The sequence below is a fragment of the Carcharhinus amblyrhynchos genome, chromosome 12 (assembly GCF_965287045.1).
Source record: "Carcharhinus amblyrhynchos chromosome 12, sCarAmb.v2.hapA, whole genome shotgun sequence".
Taxonomy (NCBI): Eukaryota; Metazoa; Chordata; class Chondrichthyes; order Carcharhiniformes; family Carcharhinidae; genus Carcharhinus; species Carcharhinus amblyrhynchos.
In genome coordinates this window covers 27,072,535-27,094,662 of record NC_137335.1, presented here as the reverse complement: position 1 = coordinate 27,094,662, position 22,128 = coordinate 27,072,535, and the positions used below count along the sequence as shown (strand labels likewise).

Sequence of the window (22,128 nt, the reverse complement as noted above, 5' to 3'; positions counted from 1 at the left end):
GGATGATGTAGAAATGGTCAAGAACTTCGAGATCACCAACAACCTGCCCTGGTCCCTTCACACTGATGCTATAGTTAAGAAAGCCCACCAACACCTCAACTTTTTCAGTAAGCAAAGGAAATTTGGCATGGCTGTTATGACTCTCTCCAACGTTTACAGATGCACCATAGAAAGAATCCTTTCTATTTGAATAACGGCTTGGTGCAGTTGCTGCTCTATCCATGACTGCACAAAACTACAAAGGGTTGTGAGTGTAGCCCAGTCCATCATGCAAACCAGCCTCCCAGTCATTGACTCTGTCTACACTTCCCGCTGCCTCAGCAAAACAGCCAGCATAATCAACGCTCCCATGCACCCCAGACACATTCTCTTCCACTTTCTTTCATTGGGAAAATGGTACAAAAGCCTGAGATCACGGATCAACCAACTCAAGAACAGCTTCTGCTGTCATCAGACTTTTGAATGGACCTACTTTATATTAAGTTGATCTTAATCTACATCCTAACTATGACTATATTCTGCACTTTTTTCCTTTCCTTTCCTATGAACAGTATGTTTTGTCTCTATAGCATACAAGAAACAATACTATTCACTGTATACTAATACATGTGAATAATAAATCAAATCAAATTTTAAAAAACACAGGATACTGGGAAGCATAGAGGAACAGAGGGACCTTGGAATCCATGTCCATTAGTCGGTAAAGGTTTAAGAAAGCATATTGGATGGTCTCCTTTATTAACCAAGGCATAGAATAAAAGAGTGAGTGGATTTGCTAAAATTGTATGAAGTTCGAGATGATGCCTCATGGAGTACTGCTTAACAATCCTGGTCGCCACTGCAGGAAAGATGTGTTCTGACAAAATAGGGTGCAGAGAATGTTATCAAGAATGGAGAATTTTAGTCAGAAGGAACGATTGAGTAAGGTGGGCTTGTTTTGTTTTGTGACAGTGAGGCTTCAGGGAGATTTAATTGAGGTGTATAAAATTATGCTGGGCCTAGACAGATAGGAAAGAGGTATTACCCTCAACAAAGAAGTCAATAACATGAGTTACAGGTTTATTGTAATGGGCAGAATGACTAGAGGGGAGCTGGGAGAATTGGAATTCACCGCATTGGAAAAAAAATGACTGCGAACAGCAACATGGAGTGTTACAGACCAATGGCAGAGGAGCAGGGGCCTTACCAAAAAATGGCAGAGTGTTGTTTCTGGTGAGAAAACCTGTGTGTATCTCTGCAGAGAAACTAATCGGTTTTCTCTAAGATCGCATGACATTGCCAAAATCAAAAATCAAGGGAGCGTATCTCACGCCGTGGTGCAGGGCGGTGGGGCTTAATCAGCAAGTCAGACCCAGCTCCACAAAGATCAGGATGCCAGCTTTAAATAGCATCCTGATCATTACCTGTATAACCCCCCCACTCCCACCCTCCTCCAGCCCATCACAAAGGTCTCAGGCGGCCCCCTCCTCACCCCAGGTCAGAATTGACACTTCTCTATTCCCCTCCCCACCCTCCCTGCGATCATCAATGGAAACCCACCCCAATGAGGTTCCCACTGGGACCTGCCCCTTAGTCATGATGTGGAGATGCCAGCGTTGGACAAAACAAAAACAAAACAAAAAGAAATCCAACAACACCAGCTTAAAGTCCAATAAATTTATTGGACTTTAAGCTGACCTGCCCCTTGGCACAGTTTGACATTGCCAGGGTGGCTTCTGAACCTTGAGGTCCTGCCAGCAACCTGTCAAATGGTGAAAGCAGACTCAGGCAATTGTCCTAAGAGCTGGAAAGTGGAATTCAATTGGATAACTCTTTCTGCTGGCACAGACATTAAGAGTTGAATGGCATCCTTTTGTGCCAAAAATGTTCCATATGTTTTCTTCTAAATCTGTCATGAGATCTGTATATCCACCTTGGAGGGTAGATGGGGCCTCCATTTAATGGTGGATCAGTTAAAAACTGCTTCTGTGACTGTGCATTGCTCCCACAGACCTGTACTGTCAGTCTAGATCTGTGCTCAAATCTTCCAAATGGGGTTCACAGCCACAACCACCTGCCTCAGAACAGAGAGTGCTGCCAACTTAGCTGCTGCACACATACTGACTGAACAACCTTCCCTTGTAAGGATTTGATAGGGAAACTCAAGGCAATGCCCTCATCCCCTACGCCTTCTGCTGTTGTGCTGTTTACACCATTTCAACAAAACCAATTCTTTGAGTTGTAATGATGGTGCTGTACAGTCATTACACCAGTGGGTTGGCCTCCATTACGAGCTGACCTTGCAAACATAGAGCTGTGACATGCACTGAATCCCTCACACTTTGCCACAATCGCTGTTATTATCTCCCAGGCTCAAAATGCAAAGAACAACAATTGAAATACATGTGTGAGTAAGTGATAACAGGAGAATGATACAAGGTGGCATTGCTTAATAACTGTCTCAAATAAAATCATGCTGCACTCGATCATCACCAGGAGGAATGAAACTTAATTTTGTTCAAAAATGAAGAGTCCATTATGAACCTCGGTACTAAAAGGCAATTGCAAAATAGATGTTTCATGCACACTTAATTTGATTTTAACAACATACAGAAAGTTGTTCTTTTCGAAAGTGTTACCATGGTGATATGCTCAGTGGTATACTGCATCATCAGAATGGTTTGTTTATCTGCTGTTTGCTCCTGTAGAAGATTAATTATCTACAATCTGATGCCTTTTTTTATGTATAGATAAAGTCATGTACCTCATGAGCAAACAAACAAAAGGGTGAATTTTAATCTTCCAAAAGATGCGTGGAGTTTGCACATTCTCCCGGTGTCTGCGTGAGTTTCCTCTGGGTGCTCCGGTTTCCTCCCACACTCCAAAGATGTGTGGGTTATGTGGATTGGCCTTTAGTGTCAGGGGAATTAGCAGGGTGAATACATGGGGTTACTGGGATAGGGCCTGGGTGGGATTGTTGTCGATGTATCTTTGATGGGCAGAATGGCCTCCGTCTGCACTGTAAGGATTCTATGATTTCATGAAAACAGTTGGGTTGAGACTGGGTGTGATATTGACATTTTTATAATCTCAAACTCAACCCTAACCACCCTCAGCTTCTTACATCTGGATCTAATAGATGAGGGACAAGCAGGGGTTAGTCAACGTATGCCCAAGAGGTGGGTTGGCCAATTCAATTTTATAATGACAAAGGCAAAACACTGCAGATGCTGGAGCCCGAAACAGAAACAGGAAGTGCTGGAGAAACTCAGCAGGCTTGCTGAAGGCTCATCCTGACTTGAACCGTTGGCTCTATTCTCTCTCCACAGATGCTGTCAGACCTGCTGAGTGTCTCCAGCATTTTCAATTTTATAATGAGGCAAGAAGACATAGATTTTCAAGCTAAACCCAAGTTGTCCAATTTCCCAAGCCTTGCAGGAATCCTGGCAGTGAAGGAAGGTGAGGACAGCGTCAGGGAGAAGTTACATTTCTTTATAGCTCGACTTATGGATCAAGAGGAACAAAAACACCTCCCATATGGATTGGGCAGCCCCCCCCATCCTAGCAACTCCCCCAGGATCGAAACTGGGCACACCAGACTCCCAGGATCGGAGCCTGTGGCCGGAATTTTATCAGAAATCGGGACATGCATGCCGGTAAATTTAGGGCCGATGTTTGAGATTGGGAATTGGATCTCACCTCCTGTCACATTCTTAAGAACAGTTTGGGTTCCCAATCTGGGGCCACGGCCTACTCCAAAGAGTGCCTCACCTGACTGGAAGACAAACTTCGAGCAAAAAAAACATGTTATGAAGTTAAACCTCCACAGTAAATAGGGAATCGCAGTCTTTACCCGAAACTCCATTTTCCCACCTAAGTGACTTACACCTGGGGCCATAATAATTATTTGCCCAGTGAATAGCGGACTAGTCAATCTTCCACTTCTTCCTAGTTCATATAGTTCCTCTGCCATGACTAATTTTGATTAAATCTGATAAGGGACACATCAGAATTATCTTTGAAAATTTCACAAAGCTACAGTACAAATAATAGAGGACATTAATTGAAAGCCAACAGTTCTCCATTCAATTGGCTTTTTGCCTCCATTGCCCTACCCAGTGTCAATTCTTTATGACAGCCACCTTGTGAAGAATTCCCTGACATTTTGGAAAAATGTGCAAAGTCCAATGATGTGCGGGTTAGGTGGTTTGGCCATGCTAAATCTCTTAGTAGCAGGGGGACTAGCTAGAGTAAATGCATGGAGTTATGGGGATGGGGATAGGGTCAAGGTGGGATTGTGGTTGGTGCAGACTCGATGGGCCAAATGGCCTTCTTCTGCATTGTAGGATTCTATGACTCTCTGATTTCCCTTTCCCAGTTTGAGCTCTTTCTACAGCCACAGTTTATCTTGAAGTAACCGTGTTCTGAATTAAACTTTTATACACCATTTACTCACACTTTCAACTTAACCCTTTCCATCTACAACAGCGTGCTATGGTTTTTATCCCCCAGTGTGAAGTATCTTACATCAGAATTCCACCTGTCACTCCACTGTTAGTTTTTATTTTGAGAATGATAGATTTATGCCTGCACTGCCTCAGCAGCATTGTTTGCCCTTCCCTTCCCCTTTCCTAGCTTAATGTCATTGGCACAACATTGAGGGCCAAAGGCCCTGTACTGTGCTGTAATGTTCCGTGTTTCTATGACAAACTTTCCCAATTTACCTTGTTCCATTTCCAATGCACAGTATTTTGTGAAGCAGTTATTCATCATCCATTAAAGCAAGTGGATTTACGGACAATAAAGATCTTTCTGTTCTCCTCTTGTTCAAGGAGATATTGTCATCCGATTTTTAAAATCTGATTTCAATTTGAGTTGGGAAAAATTAACAACAATTTGCATATTTATACCAGGGAGCAGATTTAATAGGCCGATGACTCCTTATGTGTATCTTCGTTACCATGGAGTTAACTGATCAGCCCCTGATGGTTTACTGACTTCACACAGTGCTGTTCAGGATGGATCTCCTTTTAAAGGTGTATGAGGACCTTCGACATGTACCTCGGAAAATTGTGCTTACATATTCAAAACAGTGTTTTCCCGCCCAAACGGGGAAGCAACGGCCTAACGGTATTATTGCCAGACTATTGATCCAGAAACTCAGCTAATATTCTGAGGACCTGGGTTTGAATCCTGCCATGGCAGGTGGTGGAAATTGAATGTAACAAAAAAAGATCTGGAATTAAGTGTCTATTGATGACCATGAAATTGTTGCCAATTGTCGGAAAAACCCACCTGGTTCACAAATGTCCTTTAGGGAAGGAAATCTGCCATCCTTACCTGGCCTGGCCTACATGTGACCCCTGAGCCATAGCAATATGGCTGACTTTCAACTGCCTGGTGAATAAGGGCAACTCGGGATGGGCAAATAAATGCTGGCCAGTCAGTGACGATGTGGATATGCTGGCGTTGGACTGGGGTAAACACAGTAAAAAGCCTGACAACACCAGGTTTAAGTCCAACTGATTTATTTGATAGTAAACTCAAATAAATCGTTCGGACTTAAACCTGGTGTTGTCAGACTTTTTACAGTCAGTGACGTCCATGTCCAATGAATGAATCAAAAGAATACAGCTACCTACACGCTGTATGTAGCTCCCCGCAATGCATCAAACTGAATTGAGTGACTTGACCCGTTGAGAAGTTGCAGCACTTTGACCGGGCGATGAGGTCGGTCTCCAGTGGCAGTGGTTGATCCTCGGGTATCAATGTCTTTGGCACCCCTGCCAGAATATGTAATCTAGGCACCCCGCAGTGACAGGTCACAGGCACTGACTTTAACACGAGCTGTGTTAGAATGAGAAGCAAAGAATCCAGTGAGTAACCCGCCATAAACAATAGTGCTTTGTTTCTGACAGAATATGCTTTTTCCCAGTTAGATTTAAGTCTTGCCACGTCTTTTGACTATTCTACAATGTTGAAACATTAAACAGTTCTATTGAGGTGGATTTATTCACTTCATATTAACAGGAATTTCACCTCATTAGAACAGCTCCAACAAAAGCAGCTCTAGTTGACACTGACTGGGTGATGCAGGGCATTAGAATCTCGAGTTCAATCCAATACGGAGTGAATTTTCCCTCTCTGCCAACTCCAAATATTCTCATTAAAATCACTTGAAAAGATTTGTCCACCCACTTCCCATGGCCATTAGGCCACAGCACAGAGCTTCTCATTGTACACCTTTATTTACTTGTCATTCTCAAACCACAATGATAGTTAATGAGGAAAATCAGCACACTGAACTTGCAACAAATAGGGATTAATAAATGTGTTTTGCTACCATACGGGACAAATGCACATTGTTATAACAAAGTGGAGGGAGTTCTCCTTCCTGTTAACTCAAAGTATACCCATGTTTGGATCTGACATTTAGTGCCTGGGAGAGGTAATGGTGTGGTGGCATTATCTCCAGACTCGCTATTGAGGAATCCAGGGTAATGGTGGGTTCGAATCCCACCATGGCAGATGGTGAAATTTGAATTCAATAAAAGTCTGGAATTAAAACCCTAATGATGACCATGCAACTATTGCTGTAAAAACCCACCTGTTTCACTAATGTCCTTTAGGGAGGGAAATCTGTCATCCTTACCTAGTCTGGCCTACATGTGACTCCAGATCCTCAGCAATGACTCTGAAATGGCCACTCAGTTTAAGGGCAATTAGGAATGGACAGTAAATGCTGGCCCAGCTAGTGATGCCGCCCAGATCCCATGAATGAATCTTTAAAAGTTTAAAGTAGTTGTAGTAAACAGGAGTCAGTATTTTAAAGCACAGAAACAAGCCACATGGTGCACCTTACTTCACCTAATCCCATCAGCATAAACTTCTGTTCCTCTTCCCACCATGTGTTTATCTAGTTTAATCTTAACTGCACCCTGTTATTCACTTCAAGCACTCCTCATGGTAGTGAGATCCACATTCTTACCGCTCCAGCTAAAGAGGTTACTCAAAAGAGTTTGAATTTCAGGACTTTCTGACTTTAAATGAGAGAAGAATTTCTGGACTTGTAATTTCTAAATTTAAGTTTTCTGACACAGAGAATCGGTTCTTTCCCAACAGAAATAAATGTGCTTCCTGCAACAGCTGATGGTCTCGACCAACTGGATCCCAAATTGGCTCCAACTCCTGTCAAACAGGTATTGTGGCCTGCATCCTGCAAATTTCTTGGACAATTTTTAAAAGCCCTTAGTGTATCTAGTATACATCAGCTGTGAGTGTCATGTGTACAAAGTGACTCTCTATTCTGTCAAAGGTGTTTGGTTGTCCATGTGCCAGCAATGGATTGACTGGGAATGACGCTTGGTGTGAGACCAGTATCGTGGCATTTCTCTGTCACTTGGTTAGCCCTCCTGCCCAGCACTATTGAACGGTGGATTTTTGTATCAGTCGGGACAGAATGCAGATAGAAAATGTCTCTCTTTACAGAACCCACTGTAAGGAAAATCAGTTGGTTTCTGGTACAGGAAGGTAACCCTTCCATCAGAATTTCCTGTCAGTATTCCACCCATGTGGCTCTTCATGCCAAGGAAGTGGAGACAAATTGTTAATTTAAACTTAGGATAAGCTTAGACCAGTCAGAAAACAATATAGATTTTTTGTTATTTTTCTTTATAGTTGGATGCTTAAACAGCTTTCAAATGATGAAAATGGCTTAGATATAATCTGATAATAAATGGGAGAAGATATGCTGGGGAGGAGACTTTGCCACCACAAGATAATAGGAAACATATCTGAAAGTACTGTTTTTGTCAAAGTGTCCTGCGGAGTCAGGCATATTGTCATGTATTCTTTAAGTAGTAGTTTCTCCATGAAAATTATCAATGGTCCGTTACCATTCATTCACTTTCCATTCATTCCCCTTATATAGAGCAAGACATTACAAAGAGTAGTTATTAACAGTGGAGCAGGTGGGAGACGCAGGTTATGTGAAAAGGAATTTTGAAGAGACATTAGAAAGTAGGCAGGAGAGTGGTGAAGCAGAACGACTCCCAGAATTGAAGTTGAATTAAAGTAGCATATTATGGTCTGCAACACAATGACACATGGTTCAAAAATATATCTGTTTTCTCGTTTTTAGGACAATTTTTTAAGTCCATCTGCTACTGAAGAATATGTGGATGACAGCTTGTTAGAAAGGATTCCAACCATCCCTCATGGAGAAAATTTTGAAGAAGCCATTAATGAAATCATGACCGATACTGCGGTACAGGCTGGTGTCTGGAGTGATTTGCCAAATCACCTATCTGTGACAGAACCTTCACTCACTGTCCCAGAGGCAACTTTCTTAGAGAAAGAGACCACATTTGTGCCACAAACTAGTTCGGAAGGAGATGTGACTGAAAGCGGACACCAGCTCAATAGCCCTGCACTTCCAACACTTTCAATCACTAGTGAGAATATACTTACAGAAGAGATCATCGTGATCACCCCTATTTCACCCGACATACAGCCAATGACCAGTGATGAGGACATAGTTGGTGACACAGTTTCTGATACAGAACAATCCAAAGCAAGTGTTACTGAAGGCGAAGGAATCAATAGTAACACAGCTTCTTCAACTGTACAGGCTGATCACATGCAGGAAACAGAAGGATATCTTCATGGGGGAACTGAAGAGGATGTTACTGCAGATGTGGATGTTGGAGGGAGCACATCTCCTCCAACTGTACAGTCCGAACATCTACAGGAAATAGAGGAGGAGGTCCCTGTAGATGAAAATATTGTTAGTAACACAGTTTCTGCTACACACCCTGAACGGGCCCCTCTTACTGAACTGGGCAACGCCGAGAAGACTGAAGATGGCTTAACAACTCTTGGCATTGCAGAGTCTCCTACTACACAACCAGAGAGTCAGAAGCTGCACTTGGATGCAAGTGTTCAGCAAGGAGAACAGGAGCAGAACAATGCATTGCCTCCTGACACCCAGCAAATCATTCCACACATGGATGAGGAAAGCATGGAGTCAAACTTCATTGACGAAGCACAGCAATCTGGCAGTATCATACACACTACAACCTATCCACTTATTTTTGATCACGAGGCAGGAACTAATACTGAGCCAGAAGTTTCTGTGGACACTAACCAGGACACCAATACAATGATCACTCTTGCCCAGGCAACCACGAGTGACAATGGAATTGGGCCAATGTTTGATGAAGGAGAGAATGATATCAGCATAATGGCAGCCAGGACCTCACCACCAATAAGTGGGATAGAAGGTGAGTCTATTTGAAAGAACTGTGAGGTATTTCAAAGGTTCAGGGAGGCCGCAAGAACACATTAGCCCAAGGAACAAAACAGCCCAGGACTATATCAATCCAGTATAAGACCATGCCTGCACAGGACCATACATGTAGATGGGTCACATGGACTTAAAACATTAACTCTGTTTCTCTCTCCACAGATGCTGTCAGACCTACTGAATTTTACTAGCCTTTTCCGTTTTTATTCCAGATTTCCAGCATCTGCAATATTTGCTTTTATTGAGATATATTGGAAATGGTCATTGCCTCACATTTGTTTAGCACATTTTTCTAATCTATTCTTTCACAGGTTTGGGATATCATAGCTAGATCAGCATTTATTATCTATCCCTAAATGCCCTTGTGAAAATGGTAATGGACTATCTTCTTAAATTGTCATAGTCCATGTGGTGTCGGTACACCTACAGTGTTGTTAGGAAGAGAGTTCCAGGACTTTGACTGTGAAGAATCAGTGATATAATTCCAATTCATTTGATCCGGAGGGGAACTTGATGGTGTGTATCTATTGCTCTTACATTACTTGCCATTTATCAACCTATGTCTAAATGTTGTCCAAATCTTGTTGCTCGTGAGTACGGCCTGCTTCAGGGGAGACGTTAATGATACTGAACACTTTGCAATCAACGGTGAACAATCCTAATACTGACCTTATAATGGAGGGCAGATCAATGATGAAGTAGCTGGGGCTAGGACACTGCCATATGAACTCTTGTGATTGGCCTCATCCACCACAGTCATTTTGTTTTGTGCTAGCTATGACTGCAGCCAGAAGAGCCTGCCCCCACCCTCCACCCCCACTCCAGCTGACTCAATTGTATGAGCGTTCTTCAAGTCACATTCTGTCAAATGATGCCCTGGATGTGAAGAGTTCACTCTCACCTCACCTGTAATATCCAGCTCTTCATGAACATGGGACTATGCCTGTACAGGATAATACCAGAGCAAGGCCACATCAGCACTGGACAATACCAGCATTTTTTACCATTTAGTTTAATTTTATTCTGGATTTGGCATCAACTGGGTAGCATTGGGCAATCCCATCTTAGTTTATGGGGCTGTCTAAAGATAAAAGTTGCTAATGGCTAGCATCAAAAAGCAAAAGACAAAGAATACACAGGATAGAATCAGGACAGCAAAATCTTATCTCCCACATTGGGCAACAATCTTCCAGCCATGCTCACCCCAAAACTGGAAAACCCCACCTGAAGACAAAGGACTTTTCCATGGCCCACCCCTCGCCTGCTCCAATTCCTACAGCAGGCAGCTCGGTAAAATTCGCCCCACTGGGTGTGTTACTGAGAGCCATGAGGGGCCAGACACACATACTTTTCTCCAAAAAGGGAAGGAGAAAGCAGTTGCTGTCATAAAGAAGGGATGGCTGGAGGTGGTGCAGGAGGGCAGCGGCAGGAACTTGGCACCACATGCCATCACCACACATCACCCTGACTTGAAACTATATCGCCCACTGTTCCTTCACTGTTAGACTGCAGCAACTCCCCACCACCTTTTTCAGGGCAAGGAGGGACGAGCAACAAATAATGGCCTTGTCAGTGAGAGAATGAAAAATACTCCCTGAAGCCTATCTTCCAATGGTTTGCTCAATGAAATGACTCTTTTTGTGACGCTGGCAGGCTTGCACCTTGAGGATTTTGATGGGTGTCACCATCCAAGTATAGAATTGCTATCCCAAGTTCCCTCACAGCCACCGCTCAAGTATGCCTGACGTCACAGAGTTTGGACTGTGCAACGTGGAATATCAGGGCAGCCTCGCAGGAATCTTGCACATGTCTGAAGAAGTATCTTTTTGTGATAGCACAATAGCTGCACACTGATGGAAAAGAAGCCATTATGATTCATGGTTGACCTGGAGGTGTCTGAACTGCCGTATGTGTACACTCGATGACACCCCGTCCTGGTGAGAAGCCAGCCAGACATGGAAACCTAAGTATCCACTCAATCTGGAAAATCTGAACAGGTCTGACAGCATCAGTGAGGGAGAGAATAGAGCCAAAGTTTCAAGTCTAAATGACTCTTCATAAAGCTCTGATGAAGGGTTAACCAGACTCAAAACATTGGCTCTATTCTCCCTCCACACATGCTGTCAGACCTGCTAAGATTTTCCAGCAGTTTCTGTTCTTGTTTGAAATTTGCCTTTTACCCATTCATTCTGACTGGTGCCATTGGAGGAAATGCTCATATAATTGCCAGACCTGGATGTCAACCCATCAGCCACTTGTCTTCTGTGTTTGTGGGCAGTTGCACTCTCAAGAGCCTCTCAAGAAGGCTCTGGCCCAGTTGAGGGCAGTGCTCACTTTCGCAGTCGCCAAAACACTTGGCTTCCAAAAAGAGCAGCAAGCCAGCATTCCTTGAGGAGGCTGCAGGTACCTGTCACCAACTGATGCGAGAATCTGAGCCTCCTAAAACACTGCTGTCCTGACATATGAAGAAAGCTCAGCCTGGGCCTTTAGATCTGGCAGTGTTTCCTGTTGCAATTCTCTGTTCTCCAACTGCAGGTCTCCAAACAGTAGTGTGTTGCTGGCACTGCTCACCCTAATGGTCACATTATTGATCCGAGGTCCAAACAAACAGCCCAAGCACCACCCATCCTAACGTCATTCCCAGTACCTGGCAGCACCTGACACAATAACATCAACCTCCAGAAGATCACTTTTTGGGGAACTCTAGGAAGCTGAGCTCTGCCTCACAGACAGTATCTTGAACGAATCTAATGCCTCTGCTGTTCCCCTCTCTTCTCACTGCCTTCAGATCCAGCTACTGCTGTTGTTTCTTATCATCAACTTTACTCCTTGTCCAAAGACTAAACGATGGCAGCCAGACACCACTCTACCTTAATCTGGGTCTGAAAACTGCACTGAAAACTAAAAAAATTTGCAGTGCACTTATTTATGTTCCTATTCAAGCTTATTGTTGAAACTTGGATTTTGCATAGTTTTTTTGTATAAAACACCAGATGACTGTCTATCTATAGTATAAACACTAACATATCATGTATTCTCTGACTAAAGCCTTTCCCAGGGCAAGGTAAGAAAGTAACTGGGAGTATTTTGGTAAGCCCCTGAATTGTCATTGTAGTCTCAATGGTGAGTTTAAATCTGGAAAGGCTGTGGATGTGCTGGTAAATTTGAATGTCGGTTGGAATACAATGCGGCAATACCATATTTAAATTGGCGACTTGCCTCCAAGAGATTACACACTACACCCAGCTGAATATTTCCATGTTAAAACCAGAAGCTGACACATTCGTAGAATTATATAGTATTGAAGAGGCCCTTCAACCCATCGAGGTTTCACTGACACTGACGAGAAAGACCCAAACTCCCACCTAATCCCATTTCCCAGCACTTGTCCCATAACCTCGAATGCCATGTTGTGCCAAGTGCTCGTCCAAGTATTTTTTAAAGGATGTAAGGCAACCTGCCTCTACTACCCCCCCAGGCGGCACACTCCAGACCGTCATCACCCTCTGGGTAAAAAGGTTTTTCCTCACATCCCCCCTAAACCTCCTGTCCTCACTTTGAACTTGTGTCCCCTTGACTGACCCTTCAACTAAAGGGAACAGCTATGCCCTATCCATTCTGTCCATGCCCTCATAATCTAGCATACCTCAATCAGGTCGCCCTCAGTCTTCTCTGCTCCAACGAAATCAACCCAGCCTATCCAACCTCTCTTCATAATTTAAATGTCCATTTTAGGCAGCATCCTGGTGAATCTCCTCTACACCCCCTCCAGTACAATCGCATCCTTCCTATAATGTAGCAACCAGAACTGTACACAGTGCTCCAGCTGTGACCTCACCAAAGTTCTATACAACTCCATCATGACTTCCCTGCGATTGATAAAGACAAGTGTCCCGTATGTGATTCTCACCACCTTACTAACATGCCCTTTCATTTTGCAGATGCAAATATATTTTCAATCACTAAACCAAGCATTTGACTTATAGCCTTGAACGTTATGATGTATCAGTGTTTTGGTTCCATAGTCACAGGAGGACTATGTTATATAAAAATCTTTTTGGAATTATGAATTTGTAACAATGCACAGACTAATAAACTGTTATAGGTAACCCCTGGTGTTTATTTCTGTTATGTAATGGATAACCTGGGAGTAAAATAGGCTGAGAAATGTGTATCATCCATTAAACCAAGTGTTGCTGCATCTTAAAATCATCACCACCTTCTCAATACATGTTTTATAAATCAAAGTAGTTTATGCATTGCAGCTAAAGTCTGATCTGGCAAACTGTTAGAATACAAAGAAAGTTAAAAAATAATGTATGTCCTGTATTTGGATTCCAACTATAAATGAACAAAGCTCATTTCTTCTCTACAGGTCCAAATTATGGATATTATTGTATATCCTACAGATATGAGCAGTGCACTATTAACATCATTGGGTCTGAATATTCCTTTCATTTCAGAACCTCATCTTCCACCGTTGACAGACCATCCATCTTCTCATGACAGCTCAGGAGAAACATTGGAAGAAAATATCACCACATTACTATCAACAGAAGACACCTCACAGTCCCCACTGATCTCAGCAGAGTCCTCAACAGAAGTCAGACCCGAGTTAATGCCAGAGACAACTGAACCCGAAAATTCAGCAACAGCTTCTCCATCTCCAGTCGTGCTAACAGCGGGTATGCCGCTATCCTCTGATCTGCTTCAGACAGCTGGGAATGAGATAGATGGTGAGACCAACACTCTTCCTGTGGTGCTGCACACTACTGCTGTCCCTCACCACTCCGGCAATGAAGCTTCAGACTCTGGAACAGGGGAGGAGGACGCTGGGGGTGAATTTAATATTGTGGATACCATCAGTGCGACAGACAGACTGGCTGGAAGTGAGGGGAGTGCTCCCTCCAGCACGTCCCCTTCTCCTATGAAATATTTAACATCAAGCTCCTTGGCGCCCACGCCATCGAAAGAGCTGGTGGTGTTCTTCAGCTTACGGGTCACTAACATGTTGTTTTCCGATGATCTTTTCAATAAGAGTTCCCCGGAATACAGGACACTGGAGCAGCAGTTCCTTCAGCTGGTGAGTGAATGACTTTGCAATGTTGGGACCATTGACTCCCCAGAATCACCCATTACAGAAGAGGCCCTTCGGCCCATCGAATCGTCACCAACATGTGAAAAACACCTCACCTACTGACCGAATCCCATTTAGCAGCACTTGGCCCATAGCTTTGAACGTTATGATGTATCAGTGTTTTGGTTTCACAGTCACAGGGGAACTATGTCATATAAAAATCTTTTGGAAATTAAACATTTGTAACAACAAATGGCTAATAAGCTATCCATTACATATAACCCCTGGCATTTGTTTCCATTAGGTAATAGATAATTTGGGGACTAGGCTGTGAAATGTGTATCATCCATTTAACACCATTGGTAAAAGTTAGGTTCACTCTCTCCTCTTGCATAGGTAAAGGCCATTGCTTTCAATAATTCTGTTTTGACCGAGTAGACTGAATAGTCGCAACATGCCAGCCCCAGAAAATGATGGACGTGATTTTCCCGGCCCACTGTGCTACTTGAGTAACAACAAGAGGGGAATGTCAGCAGGAGGGAAAAAATGGGATTTGTAGCCAGCTTCTGGCTAGTTGTGATCTTCCCAGCCCACTTGTTACAGCATTATCAGCCCCTCGCCAGGGAACTGCACAAGGCTGAATTTCATATGCAGAAGCTGCTCTGCATCTCTTTAGTGAGCCCAGATCTTAATCGTCAGGCTTGTTAAAGTTTATGCCTTCGCCGGTGGAGGTCCACACCAGCGAGGATCATTAATGGTTCCCATCAACTGGGAGGTCAGGGATAGGGGACGGAGTTCTGCTCAGTCAGTGCCCTGTGAGCATGTTGGCCCTGCCCTCCAGACACCCTGGTACTGCCAGCCTAGCACATTGGCACTGCCCACCAGGCACTGGGGGTAGAGTCTGAGGGAACAGGGCCAGACATTGGCAGATCCAGACCAGGGTTGGGGGAGTAAAGAAGAGAAGGAATAGGGGAATTTTGTATGGGGCGGTAAGGGCTGATGGTGGGGTTGGGGAGTGAAGGGGTTGGCACCAGCCATCAGGAGGCTGCAATTGGGAGGCCGATGACTGAGGTGGGGGGGTAGAATGCGCTTGTTAACTCTGGGTGATCAGCACATGCACACGAGCCCCGTCTACAGTCTGATGCCGGCCTCTCGAGTGGGATTAGGCTCCACTCCTCCCTCCTCCTTAACAGTGTGAATCCCCTGATGAACTGTATAGTGTAGTCCTGGAAATTCATCTAACTAAATTCGCCCAAAAGCAGGCAAGAAAAACTCCCATATTCCCACCCATTGGGTACGTGGTTTGTTTTGGGAAAATCATGCTCTATATATAATCAGAGGTGTCTGTGAATCAGTGAAGATGTGGAGATGCTGGCATTGGACTGGGGTAACCACAGTAAGAAGTCTCACAATGCCAGATTAAAGCCCAATAGGTTTATTTGGTAGCATAAGACACGAGTTTTCGGAGCACTGCCCCTTCATCAGGTGAGTGGGAATTCTGTTCACAAACAGGAAATATAAAGACACAAACTCAGTTTACAAAATAATGGTTGGAATGCGAGTCTTTACAGGTAATCAAGTCTTAAAGGTACAGACAATGTGAATGGAGAGAGGGTTAAGCACAGGTTAAAGAGATGTGTATTGTCTCCAGACAGGACAATTAGTGAGATTTTGCAAGCCCAGGCAAGTTGTGGGGGTTACAAATAGTGTGACATGAACCCAAGATCCTGGTTGAGGCTGTCCTTGTGTGCAGAACTTGGCTATCAGTCTCTGCTCAGTGACTCTGTGTTGTCGTGTGTTGTGAAGGCCGCGTTGGGGAATGCTTACCTGAAGATCAGAGGCTGAATGCCCGTGATCGCTGAAGTGTTCCCAAACAGGAAGAGAACACTTTTGCCTAGTGATTGTCAAGCAATGTTCATTCATTTGTTTTCGTAGCGTCTGCATGGTCTCCCCAGTGTACCATGCCTCAGGACATCTTTTCCTGCAGTGTATCAGGTAGATAACGTTGGCCAAGTTGCAAAAGTATGTACCGTGTACCTGGTGGATGGTGTTCTCATGTGAGATGATAGCATCTGTGTGAATGATCTGGCATGTCTTGCAGAGGTTGCTGTGGCAGGGTTGTGTGGTGTCGAAATCGAGCCAGCCAGCAAAGTGGGAGGCTGACAGTTCAGGGCCACTGTGCTTGTGCAGGGCCCACTGTTTCAGACTCTCCAGTGTGAATAGGTTACATCCCCTGAAATCTAATGATATTCATATTGGTGGCCTCTGCATTGCGCAGAGTGTGGGAGATCCTAGTGTGAACACTCACTGAAAGAAACAGCATCAATTACCCAAGTTCTCCCAAAATTCAACACTTAGAACCTTTCTGGGGGAATCCTGGCCAGTGTCTTCAACCCATGACCACAGAGCCAAGGCTGACATTTGAAATGGTAACTCTTTCGGCAGTAATTCCAGTTATAAGAATATAAGAAATAGGAGCAGGAGTAGGCCATCTAGCCCTTCGAGTCCGCCCTGCCATTCAATAAGATCATGGCTGATCTGAAGTGAATCAGTTCCACTTTCCCGCTTTCTCCCCATAACCCTTAATTCCCTTGTCTATCAGAAATCTATCTACCCGTGACTTAAATATATTCAACGAGGTAGCCTCCACCACTTCAATGGGCAGAGAATTCCAGAGACTCTCCACCCTTTGATGAAGAAGTTCCTCCTCAACTCTGTTCTAAACTGCACCCTCCCCCACAATCTTGAGGCTATGCCCTCTAGTTCTGTTTTCCTTTCTAAGCAGGAAGACTCTCTCTACCTCTGCCTAACTTTGATTTGCAGCAGAGACAATACTGCCTAACTTTGATTTACATAAGAACATAAGAAATAGGAGCAGGAGTAGGCCATCTGGCCCTTCGAGCCTGCCCCGCCATTCAATAAGGTCATGGCTGATCTGTCGTGGCTCAGTTCCACTTTCCCGCCCTCTCCCCATAACCCTTAATCCCCTCTCTTATCAAAAACCCATCAACCCGCTTCTTAAAAATATTTAGCGAGGCAGCCTCCACCACTTCAACGGGCAGAGAATTCCAGAGATTCACCACCCTTTGAGTGAAGAAGTTCCTCCTCAACTCCGTTCTGAACTGCCCCCCCTTTATCTTGAGGCTGTGCCCCCTAGTCCTACTGTCTTTTTTGAGCGGGAAGAGTCTTTCCACCTCTATCCTATCCATCCCATTCATCATCTTATACGTCTCAATGAGATCTCCCCTCATTCTTCTAAACTCTAACGAGTACAAGCCCAGTTTATTCAGCCTCTCCTCATAACTCAACCCCCTTAACTCCGGTATCAGCCTAGTAAACCTCCTCTGCACTCCCTCCAAGGCCAAAATATCCTTGCGTAAGTGCGGCGACCAAAACTGCACACAGTACTCCAGCTGCGGCCTCACCAATGCCCTATACAGCTGCAGCAAGACCTCCCTACTTTTATATTCAATCCCCCTCGCTATGAAGTTAACTGCAGAGGGGTGAGAATGATTTGAAGATAATGGCTTTTCTTTCTCTTTGTAGTTGCTTCCATACTTGCAGAGCAATCTGACTGGATTTAGACAGCTGGAGATATTGAACTTCCGAAATGGCAGTATTGTCGTGAACAGCAAGATGAAGTTTGCTAAGTCGGTTCCATACAATGTCACTCAAGCAGTTTACTGTGTTCTGGAAGACTTCTGTAATGCAGCCGCCCAAAAAAACAACCTAGAAATTGACAGATATTCTCTTGATGTGGAACCAGGTAAATGATCAACGATGGATTCTACAACAGGAACAGAAAATGCTGAAATATCTAAGCAATTCTGACAGCATCTGTGGTGGGAGCACAGAGTCTGAATGGTTGGCTTTATTCTCATTCCACAGATGCTGTCAGACTGGCTGAGATTTTCCAGCATTTTTTGTTTCTGTTTAGGATTCCAGCATCTGCAGTAATTTGCTTTGATCTTAATGGATTCTACTTGGTCTCTGTTGACAGTTTGAAGTTTAAAAGGAGTCAAAAAATTGGAAAAGACAAAAAGAATGAATACAACTTTTCTCAGATTCTGGTTTTAAATATAATAGTGAATGATTTACAGCCTGGGGCTTACGGTCAGCTATGAAATGATAGCACTCACTGCTGACCTCAAAGAAATCTGTCCACAAAGATCCAATGATCTCTATGGCTTGCGCTTCACCTTTCTTAATGCTAATTTGATTCTGGCACCACATCAAAATGTCCAACAACAGTGATGTCATCAAACAGGTGAAGCAGCCAATCACAGTGAGGAATTTGCACAGTCAGCAAACCAGGAAGTATAATTCACTGATTATTTTTCACTTTTTGTATTTTTTAAAAAACAGCAAAATAAAGGCACACAAATGGGACTAAGATAAGAATTGAAATATCATCAACAAAGTTAAAAATATATAATGTTATTACAGTAGAACCTTCTGGAGTTTTTTTAATGTAGAATTTTGATAGACCACAAATATAAAATTAGTTTTTCAAGCCGGAGTGATTTTTCAGCAGATGTTATAGCTTAAACACACCGTTACAAACTCAGTTACACCTCATTTGACAAGACACAACTTTTTGGGGCATTATTTTTACAGTGATATTGCAGTTCAGAAGGGAAAGGTTATGTCTGCTCAAGATATTTCTAAAGTTTACAGTCTAAGAGACTTCAACAGCACACCTTTTGAAGAAACTGAGAATCACTGGCAGCAGCTTCTGAATTGCCGCGTTTAATTACAAATGTACAGAAGCCAGAAATTTCTGTCAATCTCACAGTTGCAAAAGAGCAAATGCTGGCATTTTCACTGTCAATACAACAGCAGCATCCAGGCCCATAGATAGGTATCAAATGGACTGAGACACCAGTAATTAGGACTAGTTAACCTGAGTAATTAAATCAATGGGTGTAATAGAAGGTTCAGTCAAAGAATAGCACAAGGAAATCTGTCAAAGTAAGTTGAAGAGAGGCAATGTATTTTGGGAGATCCCTACCATAGTAGACCTGTGAGTGCATTAAGGCCATTCTTAAATCTCAATATAGAAGTAGAATAATGTGAAGGTTTTAATTTGCCACCACTGTTGTCATCACAGGAAAGGCATCAATAGACATGTAAAGATACCAGTCCAGTAGCAACACATCTGCACAAGGGTCACCAGCCCTTCAGGATTGGCAGCAGGGATTGAAGATTCACCTCCAGGACACTGCTATGACCAACCCAGGACAAACATAAATAAATCAATTGTCATTCTTCCCATTTTCTTCAAATTCTTTTATTAGTTGTAAAATATTGGAGATGAGGGAATCGGCTGTTTAGCCAACAAGTGCTTTCCGTTGAGCATGGGAAGGCATTGTGCATTGAGAGTGGGGGTGTCCAGTGACTGACAGTGGGAATATAGGGGTGAGGCTGTTAGAAATTCTATTCATGTTGATGAAACCTTCAGGAATACGTCCAACAAGAGTTGGTCACCCAGAACCAGCAGAGTATTGACCTGATTATAATCATAGAATCCCTATAGTGCAGAATGAGGCCATTCGGTCCATCGAGGCGTTACCGACCACAATCCCACCCAGGCCCTATTCCCGTAACCCCACATAGTTCCCCTGCTGATCCCCCTGACAATTTAGCATGGCCAATCAACCTAATCCTCACATCTTTGGGCTGTGGGAGGGAACCGGAGCACCCAGAGGAAATCCATGCAGACATGGGGAGATAGTGCAAACACTACACAGACAGTGACCGAGGCTGGAATTGAACCTGGTCCCTGCCGCTGTGAGGCAGCAGTGCTAACCACTGAGCTAAAGTAACGTCCCCAGATATGTGCTCATCTCAATTTTTCAATGGTTGAACTAATCCGGAATCTCATTTTCAGCTGACCAGGCCGATGCGTGTAAGTTCCAGGCGTGCAATGAATTCTCCGAGTGTCGAGTGAACAGGCAGACAGAGGAAGCCGAGTGTGTGTGCTACCCTGGTTATATCAGTGTGGATGGACTGCCCTGCCAGAGTATCTGTAACCTCAGACCAAACTATTGTCTCAACGATGGCAAATGTGAAATCGATCCAGTGAAGGGAGCGGTCTGCAGGTTTGTAATCTTTGGAGGAGATGTGTATATATGTACAAGTCCGGAGAAAAATATACAAGTATAGCAAGTTGATAATTTCTTCAAAGTGTTGCCTTCATGGAAACCTCAAATCCATTTATGCTGACTTTTCCTGATGTTCAATCTAAAGATTTATAGCAGAATAAAACTTTTCAGTTAAATCACTGTCACATAAGATTGTTCTCAGAACAAGACATCGTTTCATTCTAGTGCTTCTCATGCACCAGTGCACTGACATCCAGATCTTTCCATTAACAAGACTGACACTGAGCATATATTTACCCATCACTTCCTCCTCCAAAGTTACTGATCCCCTCTGAAAAACTTTTCCACTTACTTTGCATGATTGTAAAGCAGTCAAACATTAATTCTTTTGCTGTTCATTCCACTTTTTTGTTGAACAGTTATATTCAGTTTGAGGGAGAGAAAGGTGGGTCTAAGACCAGTACTTTAAACTTTAAATAAGGACAATAATGTGAGCATGAAAGCTGAGCAAATAAAAGTGAACTGGAAATGTAGGTAAAAGTATGGATAAATAGAAATGCAATGGCAGATTTTAAGACAACGGCCAGAATCGTATAGCCATTCCACTGCAGTGAACAGAGATTCCTTTGTGGGGAAATTTCCATTAGATTGCAAAACATTGAATGTAGCTCCTTTATTCTTAAAGGGAGGGAGACAGAAAACAGGAAACTACAGTTCAGTTAGCTTAACATCTGTTAGAATAAAATGTTAGCAGAAGTTATTCTTAAAGATGTTATAACAGGGCGTTTAGATGAATTCAAGTAATCAGACAGAGTCAACATGGATTTGTGAAAGGAAAATCGTATTCAATCAATTTAGCTCAGTTCTTTGAAGAAGTAACATATGCTTGGATAAAGGGGAACCAATAGATGGACTGAACTTAGATTTCCGAAGCCATTTATAAGATGGCACATCAAAGGTTATTGTGGAAAATAAAGGCTCGTGGTGTAGAGATAAAATACTAGCATGGGTATAAGATTGACTAGCTAACAGGAAATAGAAAATAGGTATAAATGGGTCATTTGCTAGTTGGCTTGAGGTGCTTGCTGAGTGGTGTGAAACAGGGATCAGTGCAACAATAGTAAATGTGTTTTTTTTGCATGCTGAAAAGTAACTTTTATTTAAATTATAATTTAATGAGTCAGATATTTCTAAATATGGGAAGGAATGTGACAAAGTTTTATCAGAAAGTGGTCAAAATCCAAGAAATTAAGTTTTGAGGATGGAAAGCAAAAATTAGTGTGTATTCCCTGGATTATAGAAGGTTTGGGGTAATTTAATTAATTGTTTTAGAATATTAAAAGGAATTTATATGATGGATAAAGGAAGCTCTTTTGTAAGTAGAGGAATCTATGCCCTGGCATTTTGGATGGCTCATAGCGGGGTGGGGGTTGTGAGGGTCGGGGGGTGGTGAAGGTTGGGGGCAAAGGGGAGGTGGTAGGTGAGATTGGCTTAGATGGGACCCAGAAGATCCTGCCAGTGGAAGGGCTGGAAAATATCACCCTGTGTCAAGTGACTTCAAATTTACAACCAGGATACACAAGAGAGAAATTGGGAAATATTTCTTCACATGAAGGTTGATAGAGGTGTGGAATTCTCTGCCAGAAGAAGTAATAGATGCTAGT

The 22,128-nt window shown here is 43.2% G+C and overlaps 1 protein-coding gene across 2 annotated transcripts in view; it reads left to right on the top strand.

Moving 5' to 3' along the window:
- Window positions 1–22,128, top strand: part of LOC145350874 (interphotoreceptor matrix proteoglycan 1-like) — a 107,806-nt gene that overhangs the window by 71,289 nt on the left and 14,389 nt on the right. For both annotated transcript variants that reach the window (XM_080200280.1, XM_080200281.1), the window contains exons 10-14: window positions 7,102–7,178; window positions 8,120–9,260; window positions 13,747–14,366; window positions 17,907–18,126; window positions 20,251–20,461. In XM_080200280.1, the coding sequence (XP_080056406.1) occupies window positions 7,102–7,178; window positions 8,120–9,260; window positions 13,747–14,366; window positions 17,907–18,126; window positions 20,251–20,461 (2,269 nt within the window). The remainder of the gene's footprint in view (window positions 1–7,101; window positions 7,179–8,119; window positions 9,261–13,746; window positions 14,367–17,906; window positions 18,127–20,250; window positions 20,462–22,128) is intronic.